The sequence below is a fragment of the Myotis yumanensis genome, unplaced genomic scaffold, assembly GCF_028538775.1.
Source record: "Myotis yumanensis isolate MYYU_CA2020_CCGP unplaced genomic scaffold, mMyoYum1.0.hap1 SCAF_3, whole genome shotgun sequence".
NCBI lineage: Eukaryota > Metazoa > Chordata > Mammalia > Chiroptera > Vespertilionidae > Myotis > Myotis yumanensis.
In genome coordinates this window covers 176,915,504-176,927,550 of record NW_027223754.1, presented here as the reverse complement: position 1 = coordinate 176,927,550, position 12,047 = coordinate 176,915,504, and the positions used below count along the sequence as shown (strand labels likewise).

Here is a 12,047-nt window from a genome sequence, read left to right as displayed (position 1 = left end):
GCTGGAATGCAGAATGAGCAGGTGGGAGGGAGGAGGAGCACCATGTGCTAAGCATTCCTCTTGTCAATTTGATCAGAGAAAGGAAGGGGTTAGGAGAACAACTGGTGAGAGTAGCTAAACCCAGAAAGAGTCCCTAGGGTCCTAAGTTTGGAATGGGAAGAATCTGAAGACTCAAGAGAGAACTCATCATAATGGATGGGAGGACAGGAAAGAAACAGAAACCATAGTTGGACTGAAATGTGGTACAATTACTTTAAAGAACTGTTTGGCAGTTTCTTAAAACATTAAAGATACAATTCTACTCCTTGATATTTACCACAAAAAAAATGAACATAAAAGACTGGGATGTGAATATCCACAACATGGATATTCATAATAACTCAAACCTGTAAACAAACCAAGTATCTATGCATGGAAAATTACAAAGTACTTCATGTATATACAACGTGATACTACTGAGCATTAAAAAAATGTAACATGTAACAACCTGGATAAGCCTCAAAAACTTATGCTAAGAAAAATATCCAAACAGCAAAAAAGTACATAGTAAATGATCGCCTGTAAATGAAGTTCTAAAACAGGCTAAACTAGTTTATGGTGAAAAAAATAATGACTGCTTCACAGGAAGGGAATATTACTCAACAGAAGCACGAGGGATGTTTATTTGGGGGTGATGGTAATACTCTATGTGTTTATTTGGGGGTGATTATAAGAACATGTAAAACTGTCAAAACTCACTACACTGAACACTTAAGATTTGTGCATTTTTTTACATGTTAGTTATGCCTCAATTTTACAAAAACATCTAAAATATGAAAGAGGCAGCACAATTCATCCTCCCATGAAAGAACAAAAGAAGGGAGTTTTGAGGTACGCAGAAGGAAAGCTGCAAAAATTCACCCTAAATGACTTGAATATTGTTAGTAAAAGTAAGGGATGATGTTATCTTCTGGTTATGGGTAAGGACATTGAGGAGGAGAACAAAGAATACATGTATCAGGAAGACAGAAAATATGTGGGAGATATAAGATCATAAAGGATGAATCTCTAACAACTCTACACCCCACCTCATCCTGTTGTGTTCCACAATGCTATCTTCAGTGTTTTGTAAGAGTCCCATTCAACATTAAAGATACAGATTTGTGTTTTAGAGTAGAGGAGGGTCTAGGGCAGGGGTGAAAATTGCTTCTTGGATGATAGGGGGTACAGTGAAAAATCATCTTAGATATTACAATGATTTGTTGTCTCCCAGTGCTCAACCCCACCTACAAATTGTATTCTTGAGTTTTAAATTGGGGTGGAGGGTAATTAGAAAAAAATGCTTTAAAAAGATGGGTGATAATGAAAAAAGTTGAGAAATACTGATTTAGGGAAAGCAAAATGCAGGCAATGGGGGTACCTTAGGTCAGGGGTCTGGTCAGGCAAGTAAATGACAGTTAAGATATGAAGGAGTCTAGGTTGATGTCACCTACGTTACTAAAATAGATCAGATAAATTAGAGATGGGATTATACATTATGAACATCAGAATCAAGAGAACAGGGATTCTAACAATGGTTTGTTGTCTCAATGCAGGGCCAGCAGCAATGAGGAGAGTAAACTTGCTATGGAAGGCATGTCAACATTAAGGTCTTAAAAGAAGACAACTGAGCAGAGAGCAAAGCTAGGAAGCGGCAGGCCATAATCATGACCCTGTCAACAGGCCAGTAGGAGTGACAGAGAGGAGGATGGGAAGGGTAAGAGGTTAAGGTCAAGGAGGAGCATTTCAGAATTCAGGTATTAAAGAATGAAAAGGTCTGAAAGGCAGAGCAGAACTAGAGGGCCCTGGAATGAAGGCAGCAGAGAAACTGGGAGGTTAATGTAATATTTGGATTTGCTAAAAAGGCAGCATAGGTTGGGAGCAAGAGAAAGTCATTGCTCCGGTGCTCAAGTCCCTGAGGACGATGGGACACTGTACCAAAAACCGTGAGGTGGCAGTGATGAGGATGGCGATGATGTGCATGAGATGCTGGGCTGGGCTGGGCTTCTAAAGAGCTGGGGAAAGAGACCTGGAGAGAGATGGCTATGAGTTGGATAAAGATGAAGGGGAGAAACTGTAATGGGGTTGGGACTACAGGTAAGTAAAGCTGGATACTCATAGGTCACCCTGGGGTGAGGAGTAAGATTTCACCCCAGGGGAGAATGCAGAACTTGACATCCTAATGTGGTCGGAAGAACCTCAAAACATTTTTCTTTACACAGTAGGCTGGCATTTTGGATTCTCTGGGGCCTCAATTAAAAAGTACAGAAGGGAAATACTACTATCTTGAGTGTATTAAAGTCCTTTTTGTGAAATAAAAGGGGGAGTGGTTAGTATCAAATCCATAATAAAATGCATTATTAACATTTAAACTTATTTCAAAGATAATAGTTACTTGCCCTTCTTTTTGTGTTATTTTATTCTTTAGATATTCAATTTTCTAAAGGATTGGACTGAAGAAAATCAAATGTATGCTGTTATCAAATTCATCTTCTACATAGTTCAATTATTGGACATCCTATTTCTTGTCTTCTGAGTTTTAATTATAAGATTTATTGTAACACCCATGTGATATCTACAGCCAATCATATGAATGGAGGGTACTTTAGGCAATAATATGATTTTTGGAAGGCATGTATGATATGATTTTTTAAAGAGGTTCTTTTCATATTGTGTTTCAAACAGCAGCCACTATTTAACTCAAGCCCGGAATTTAAATATTCTATTATACTCTTTTGAGCCATCAGGGACTTTTACTCTTTTCATCCATAAAAAGGTTATGCTAATCTTGTCTATTTTCTTTTACATGTTCAGTTCCAAGTAAGGCCAACAATAATTAATATAAATTAAGAATGCTGGCATAGAAAGCTGATCCTTATCAATTTGTCACACTGTAAATGTGCTGCACAGACTCAGAATAGATTAACTTCAAAGTCCAGTAAAATGGTCTTGAAAGCGGCCAAATATATTTAGTTAACCCTCAGTACACTCAGTGAAGTCTACTGCTATGAACAGGTCGAAAGCTCTGTCATATAATTCCAAGAATGCAAATGAAATTTGTCCTAGTGCCATAAGATTTCTGAGATGCTGTAAAAGCATCACATCTTATTTAGAACTTCTGGCCTGGAAAAGACTCAGGTTTCTCTTGAAGTCAAGGTCATTACCATCTCATTAATATTTTTAAATGTTCAATTTTAAAATTAATTTTTAAGATTAATTACATGTTAAAATGATAATAGTTTAGATATATTGGGGTTCGATAAAATATATTATTAAGATTAATTTCACCTTGTTAGGTTTTGAAATATTGCCACTTGAAAATTGTAGGTTACAGATTCAGACTCATTTTCGTTCCGCAGTGCTGCTGTGGGCTGTATCCCAATTTTGAGGTGAACCACAAGGGGGCAGTCGAGGGTGGTGATGAGGGGCAAGGATACTGGGTCAGACAGATCTAGGTTCAATTCCCAGGTCTTCTATTTCCTCCCTAAGAAACAAATCTAAACTGTTCATATCTAAAGAGATAACTTGGGTTCTTAGAATGACCATTAAGTTCTATATTACAAAAAAGGCTACAGTTTTAAAAGTTACCTGTACAATGAGAAATAAATAAAATAGTAAAATGAATCAATCAAACCCAATTTATAATTTTCTTTTATCCTCTTTTTGCCTTTGACTCATGGCTACTTAGCAGAAAAATACTAAGGAAAGCAAAAGTAAAACTTGGAGTTATCTACATGTGGATTAACTCTGCTGTTTTCTGAGCCACCTCTCTCTGCTACTGAGGGATATAGTGTAAACAGCCTTTACTGTTTGCTTAAGAAAAACAGGAAGGACCTTCCTCTCAAGAGGCAATCGTATACCATTAAATAGCTAAATATTAAGTAATTTTGGGATAGAAGAGCTATCCGAGCAGCATGAGTAACGGGATATGAACAGGATAAAGTCCAAGGGCAGGAATTCAATCCTGGGTCAGCCACAGCCTAGGCCAAGGTCAGAAGAGATCTCCAAACCTTGGTTTTCTCATCTGTAAAATGGGGATGAGGATAATAATACCTCTCACAATAGACTGTTTGCAGGTTAAATTAAACAATGGATATAAAAACACATCTGTAAACTGGAAAGTATTATATAAATGTTGGCTATTATGATAATTTTATTCTACTGGAAACTAAGAATAATATACACATAGATGGCCACCTTGCTCTCTGGTATAATGTGAGAGAGCAGAAGGTAAACGAGGGTGGCTTTGTACAGACACTTAACCCCTTAGGACCCTCCTCCCTTCTTTTTCCACATCTACTTTAATCACTGAGAGGGCCCCATAAAAAAGCACTTAGAAAACTACAGTCCTATACAAATGCAAAACATGGTTGTTGGTTTGGATAATCACCAAGAGTTGATTTTACTGAAAGAGAAACAATCCTGTTAGGTATCCCTCTCACTGTGAAAAGCAGTCATTACCATGCTCCAAAAAGTATGTCCTTGTACTTTTAACTCACATATACTAATTCAAAATAATAGTCAGTGGCACTCCTATGGGAATTGAAAATAGAAGGTTAGAGTGTATATCTCTTGTTCAGGTCTTGACAGGATGAAATTTAAAAGAACCTCTGCCTTTTTCAAGTACAGGCACATTCAACACAATATGATAATCATAACCGCAGGATATCACTCCTAACAGGGACCCTCATTTCAAAGACAGGCTTTTAAAGCTGGCTTTTTGGGGAAAACACTCATCTATGTGATTTTTGAACTCAATATTATATAATCCATGTAACCCAAAAGACACTGACAGGCTTGTACCAGGACTGAAGTTATTTGGGCCCTAAGTACAGATGTATACAGATGTAACATGACATTAAAAATGAGTCCTAGAACTTCACATAAAAATAAGAGCTCATAAAAATAGTAAAGTAAAACACCCTATCAACCTGTAACTTGTTATCTACAATAATTAGAACACATTTCTCCCAAAACATTTGATTTGTTCTTGTTTCTGAAGGGAGCTTGTTAGTACTAATATCTATGTGTACATATAACATTCAAGGAGTAAACAGGAAAGTGAAGAAGGTGCATCATAAAAGTTACTGAGGCAATGAAAACAATCCTGTTAGGGAGAGGATAGAGGAACAAAACACACCATTAGCCTCTCTAAAGTTTAGAGGCATGGAAGCCAATTCAGAAAGGGTACAGATTGTCGGCATCCTAACAAGTACAGATAAACACAGCACTACAGTCTGATTCCAACCATTTTTACCTTTTAATTTCCATTTCAACCTTTTCTTTTTAAGTTCAGAAGTTAAATTCCAGAACCACCACCATTTTCACGATCATTGCCAGTACCATTGCCAACATACTTAGCCTTCCTATTAATTACAATACATGAGGCAAAAGTTAGTCTCTGGTGATACTAATTGCACGATTAACCTTTTATAGGGCAGTGAGGGAAAAGCCAACACCAGTGATTATGCCTGGGAGGCCTTCCTAGAAGCAAGAGTTACTCTAATCATTACTAATTCCAGGTATGCCTCACTGTGTTTCTTACCAAGAGTACAAAGTGCGCACAAGTTGTAGTTAAACCATTTAGTTACACCTTTAGGACAGACTGCTTTCCCTAGACCAGCACTTTGCCAAAAGTATATTCATTAAATATGGGGGAAACGCCTTACCAAAAAAAGAGTGGCTTGGAAAATGCTGTATTCCATAGTCCCTGTTTAAGGATTCACAGGGCGTTTAGCATATTAGAAATTTTTGCAATAAAGGAACTATTTTTTTTAAGAGAACATTTACTCTTTATTTTTTGTTGTTGTTGTTTTTAATCCTCACCTGAGGATATTTTTTTCCATTTTGTCTTAGAGAGGGTGGAAGGTAGGGGGGAGAGAGAGAAACATCGATGTGAGAGAAACACATATATTGGTTGCCTCCTGCTTGCACCCTGGCATCCAGGACCAGGAATTGAGCCTGCAACTGAGGTATGTGCCCTTGACCAGAACTTAACCGGGACCCTTCAGTCCTTGGGCTGACACTCTATCCATTGAGCCAAACTAGTTAAGGCAAAAAGGAACTTTCTTTCCTTTCTTTCTTTCTTTCTTTCTTTCTTTCTTTCTTTCTTTCTTTCTTTCTTTCTTTCTTTCTTTCTTTCTCTCTCTCTCTCTCTCTCTCTCTCTCTCTCTCTCTCTCTCTCTCTCTTCCTTCCTCCCTCCCTCCCTCTCTCTCTCTCTCTCACTTTCTCTTTCTTTCTTTCTTTCTCTCTCTCTCTCTCTCTCCCTCTCCCTCTCTCTCTCTCTTTCTCTCTCTCTCTCTCTCTCTCTCTCTCTCTCTCTCTCTCTCTCTCTCTCTCTCTCTCTTTCTTTCTTTCTTTCTTTCTTTCTTTCTTTCTTTCTTTCTTTCTTTCTTTCTTTCTTTCTTTCTTGGAACTATATTTAACTTAACTTAGTATTTCCTAAATTCATTTGACCATGTAATCCCTTCCTAATCTCGCCTCTCTACAGACAATTTATGAGCAGCTCCCAGAACTAATACTTCCAGAAAGACAATCTGGAAAATACTCTTTTTGACTGATAAGGGATAGAATTAATTCAGATAAGTATTGCATCTTTCCAAAGCTTCAAACCTCTAATTATTTCACTCTTGGAAGAGAAGACAATAGCATTACCAAGTGTTGAGAAGAAAAGGATTTCGGGAAATTACAAGGCCGCCTGATCAAAGGTACACACTCTACTTACTTGAGGAGATTCCCAAGATTGAACAGAGCCCGGTTGTGCTGTGGATTTAGCTGGAGAGCCCTCTGATAGTACATCTTTGCCTCTGCTGTGTTCCTCGTCAGTGTTCCAAGGTTATTCAGGGCACTTGCATGGCGTGGATACAGCCTAAAAATTTTAAATATTAAGCCATGAGTGTTCAAAAACTTCTAAGTTGGACAGTTTGCTTGTTCTACTTTCTGACTCCCCCCACCTATGCCACAACCAAAAAGAAACACTGAATTCTTCCTTTATTTTAATGGTACATCTATGCCAAATCTTTTTTAATGCAATTTTGCTGAGATATAACTGACATGAAGCACTGTGTAAGTTTAAGGTATACAGGGTAAGAATTTGACTAATATATATTGTGAAATGACTGCCACAATAAGTTTAGCTGACATCCATCATCTATATATATATATAAAAAGGCTAATATGCAAAGTGTCCCCTTGGGAGTTCAAGCGGGAAACCGGGAGTTTAATTGCTCTCTATGGTGTGTGCTGAGCACCGGGGGGGCGGGGGGGGGGGGGGGAGGGAGTGCAGAACAAAGGAAGGCCCCAGCTGGCAGCCGGCAGCTGGTAGCCTGGGAAGGGAGGACCTGGGCTGGCAGCCGGAAGGCCCCAATCAGCCCTGATTGCCAGCCAGGCCTAGGGACCCTACCCGTACACAAATTTCGTGCACCAGACCTCTAGTCTCATATAAATAAAACACAAAAAAGAATGTTTTCATCCTTATGAAGAGAACTCTTAGGATCTACTCACTGAACAACTTTCATATGCACCAAACAGCAGTGTTATTAGCTATAGTCATCATGTTGTATATTATATCCTGGATCTCATTTATGTTATAACTGGAAGCTTGTACCTTTTCACCACCTTCATCCAATTCCCTAGCTCTGGTAATCAACCATGGATTTTGTTTTCTATGGTTTTGTTTTGTTTTATTTCAGTTTTTAAATTTACTTTAGATTTCATATATAGGTGAGCTCATACGGTACAGTAAAATTCATTTAACATTGTCAATCAGTTATGCGACTTTATAATGAAATCTATTTTACCATAGGACAATTGTTATAAACAAGATTTAATCTCCCAAGGTATTCATTAGAATTATAATTAAACCTCATTGAATGAAATTATGTTATGCAAGATCTGCTGTATTTGTCTTTCTCTGACTCACTTCACTTAGCATAGAGCTATGTTGTCACAAGTGGCAAGATTTCCTCCCTTTTTTATGACTGAGTAATATTTCACTGTGTATAAATACACACCACAACTTCCTTACACACCTTCTGTTTCCACATCTTGGTTTTGCAAATAATGCTGCTATGAATATGAGGTTGTAGATGACTTCTGGATACAGTATTCTCATTTCCTTCAGATATATTCCAACAACTGGAATTGCTGGATCATGTGCTAGTTCGAATTTTAATTTTTTGAGGAACCTCCATTTTATTTTACATAATGGCTGCACTAATGTACATTTCCTTTTCTCTACATTTTACCAACACTTGTTATTTTATTTTTGTTGTTTTTTAATGTTAGCCATCCGAGGCTTCTGATCAAGGTGGCGGCATAGGAACATGTGGTACTTGCATCCTCCCACAATCACATAAAAATTATAACAAAACTTCAGTGATGAAATGCAAGGACCTTCAACCTCTTTCCACAAAGTTATTTAGAATCAAAGGACATATAAAGAGCTTCCTAGACAAGAAAAAGCTAAAGGAGTTCATCACCAAACCAGTATTACAAAAAATGTTAAAGGGTTTTCTTTTAAAAAAAGATAAAAATATGAACAATAAAATGGCAGTAAGTATGTATCTATCAAAAATCAAATCTAAAATACAAATAAATGAACAAATAGAGCAGAAACAGACTCATAGATACAGAATATTGTCACAGTTGCCAGATAGGGACTTGGGGGGATGGGTGAAAAAGGTGAAGGAATTAAGAAGTATAAATTTGTAGTTACAGAATAGTCATGGGAATATAAAGTATAGCATAGAAAATAGTTAATAATATTGTAATGACATGTATGGTGTCAGATGGGTATGAGATTTATCAGGATAATCTTAGTAAGTTATCTAATGTATCTAAATTGTACACCTGAAACTAATATATGTCAACTTTAATTGAAAAATAAAAAAAATGATTTAAAAATATTAGCCATTCTAACTGATTCAAGGTTATACCTCATTATAGTTTTGGATTTTCCTTGATGATTAATAATGTTGAGCATCTTTTCATGTACCTGTTGTCCATCTGCATGTCTTCTTTGGAAAAATGTTATTCAGAGTCTCTGCCCAATTTTTTTGTTTGTTCTTGAGTTGTATGAGACCTTTATATTTTTTGGGTGGTAAATCCTTATCAGATACATGACTTGTCAATATTTTCTCCCATTCTGAAGGTTGCCTTTTTCATTTCATCGATGGTATCCTTGCTGTGTAGAAGCTTTTTAGTTTTGTGTAGTCCCACTTGTTCATTTTTACTAGTATAGCATTTGCTTTTGCTGTCAAAATCCAAAAAATCATTGCCAAGACTGATGTCAAGGAGCTTATGTTTTCTTCTAGGAGTTTCATGGTTTCTGGTCTTATATTCCAGTTTTCAATTCATGTTGTTAATTTTTGTGTATGGTGTAAAATAATGGACCAGTTTCATTCTTTTGCATGTGCTGTCCAATTTTCCCAATACCATTCATTGAAAAGACTGTCCTTTCCACAGTGTGTATTCTTTGTTCCTTTGTAGTAAATTAATTGACCATAAGATGTGTGGGTTTATTCTCTTTAATTGATCAATATATCTTATTTTAAAATAAAAGCTATCATACTGTTTTGGTTACTATAACTTTCTAATATTGCTTGAAATGAGGGATCATGATTCTCCCAGCTTTGTTTTTCTTTCTTATGCAAAATCTTAATGGTCAACTATTTTTGCAGATGTGAGCATATAAATAAGGCAGAGAAGCAAATATTAGTGGTATTAGTAAATAACTCCCAAACAATGCAAAAATAAATAGTATGTGAATCTGTCAAAAATAAATAAATTTTAGTCCTTTGGAGTCTAAAATTACTTTCAACTTCCTTTAATAGAAAATCCTCTTTGCCTCAGGTGCTGAGTTTCTCTCCTGGTGGGACTACTGCCCAGCTGCCTCTACAGTGCCCGCTATTTCCACAGGATGCTGGGAGTTCCTGGGTGAGAAATCTTCATAAACACCTTTGGACTGGAGCATTAGACCATCACTTTTGAGAAAAGGATATGCACAATGTCTCCCCATAAAAATAATCTTTAACCCCCAATAACCATCTATCCATTTCTTTTTCCATTTTCTTTCTTTTTCCATTTTATCTGATCTCCCCCTCTTTCTGTAATGTGCTCCCACCTGGCCTGATATGGATCTCAGAATAAAAATCCTGACAAACACTAAAAAAATTAAATAATACACAATAATGTGAAAATAACATTTCTCATGTTCAAAGCAAATGTAAGGGACTGGATATGCATTAACAAGCCAAATTTGTGCTGATTAAAGAAGAAAGGGAATCAATTTATTTCCTTAACATGAAACTATAAAGAAGGCAAATGAGCACAGCTACATGACTTGGCCGTTTCTGCTACATTTAGTGGACATAGTTAGCAGTCTAAGAGGCTCCATCTCTGTCACCCAGAGTACTTTGAATAAGCCTGTGGAGCTGGCTTTTAATGTAAGAAAGCCAAGGTCATGCCCAAGTAATAAAAATAGGATCTGTCCTTGTCAAGTCTCTTGACAATCAAATGCCATACTTGCCCCTCCCACCCTGTTCTGTCCATTCTAAGAAGATCAGTTGCTATTAAAAGGCCACAAAGACAAGTTGCATCATTTTTTTCAAATCTTTGCTTTGAAGGGGTTGCTATTAAAAGGCCAAAAAGACAAGTTGCTCCACATTTCCCCCCCAAATCATTGCTTAACTAGAGTGTCCTGAGTTTATTTGCCTATGTCATCCTCCCTTCCCTACTCCCTCACTGACCAGCTATGAATATCCCTCAGAACTAGCATTGTTAAGAAGACATTCTGGGTAATGCTTCTTTTGACTGACAAGGAATAGAATAAATTCAAATGAATGTTACACCCTCTTAAAGCTTAAAAGCCCTAATTATTCACAATGACTTTGAAGGTTATAGGGAAAGTTGTATTATAAGAGGAAGTTGGGGGAAAGAAAACATCTCAGGCCAGACAAGGGCTGTTGTTTGCTTCTCTTTGGTGACTTCTTAATTAGCAAAGACAACACCAGAGTCTCTGCTACAGCCCCTCACACCCAATCTCCCAGTTCCTGAGGCATGGTGAGTGTCTGGTGCTCTCTCTGAGATGACCCTACAGGGTATCAGAGCTATGATGAGAGGCAAAAATAAAATACTCTTGTATCCCCCCATTCACTCCATGCCCAGATATCTCCTGGGAAGCTTGTGTCTAGCAGTTATTTTGGAAGTGGATATGGAGAGCACATTATAGCCAGGGCTCAAATTCTTCCAAAGAAACTTTTTTTTTTTTATGTTGAACAAAGCTCTGTGATTGCCAGATGATTTAAGAGTTGTCCAGTGAAGCCCTAACTGGTTTGGCTCAGTGGATAGAGCGTCGGCCTGTGGACTGAAAGGTCCCAGGTTCGATTCTGGTCAAGGGCGTGTACCTTGGTTGCAGGCAACATCCCCAGTAGGGGGTGTGCAGGAGGCAGCTGATCGATGTTTTTCTCTCTCTCATCGATGTTTCTAACTCTCTATCCCTCTCCCTCCCTCTCTGTAAAAAAATCAATAAAATATATTTTTAAAAAAAGAGTTGTCCAGTGAACATGGTGAGAGTAATTCTCATTGTTTCCCAGATGACAAAGTGATATGTCTCTCTCTCTCTCTCTCTCTCTCTCTCTCTTTCCCTTGTTTCTTTAGGCTTTGGAGCTACCAAAATAAATGCCTGAGGTGAAAGCACAAACTATGGAAAAGGACAGTCTACATTCAGTAAGAGCTTCCACAATGGACTCACTTCTGAGTCAAAGTTCTGGTCTGCACCGCCAAGAAGCTAGCTGGCCTCTCCAGCTGGTCCTCAGCCCTTCTTTCCTGATGTTTTATTCACTCAGGACCCCACTGCCATTTAAATGAATGGCATGCACTTTCAAAGGTCACCAACTACAAAAATGTTTTTTTCTCTCTCTCCCTCTTTTTTTTTGTTGTTGTCAAATCAGAAACCAAATGTAAGTCTGTACTGAACTCTCAAAATGAGAACCAAGTAGTGAGAAGGAAAGTAAAAGCTTTTAGTATG

The 12,047-nt window shown here is 37.5% G+C and overlaps 1 protein-coding gene across 1 annotated transcript in view; it reads right to left on the bottom strand.

The window, feature by feature from the left end:
• Positions 1-12,047, bottom strand: part of TMTC1 (transmembrane O-mannosyltransferase targeting cadherins 1) — a 227,314-nt gene that overhangs the window by 39,727 nt on the left and 175,540 nt on the right. Inside the window, exon 12 of the mRNA XM_070410488.1 lies at positions 6,744-6,887. Within this exon, the coding sequence (XP_070266589.1) occupies positions 6,744-6,887 (144 nt within the window). The remainder of the gene's footprint in view (positions 1-6,743; positions 6,888-12,047) is intronic.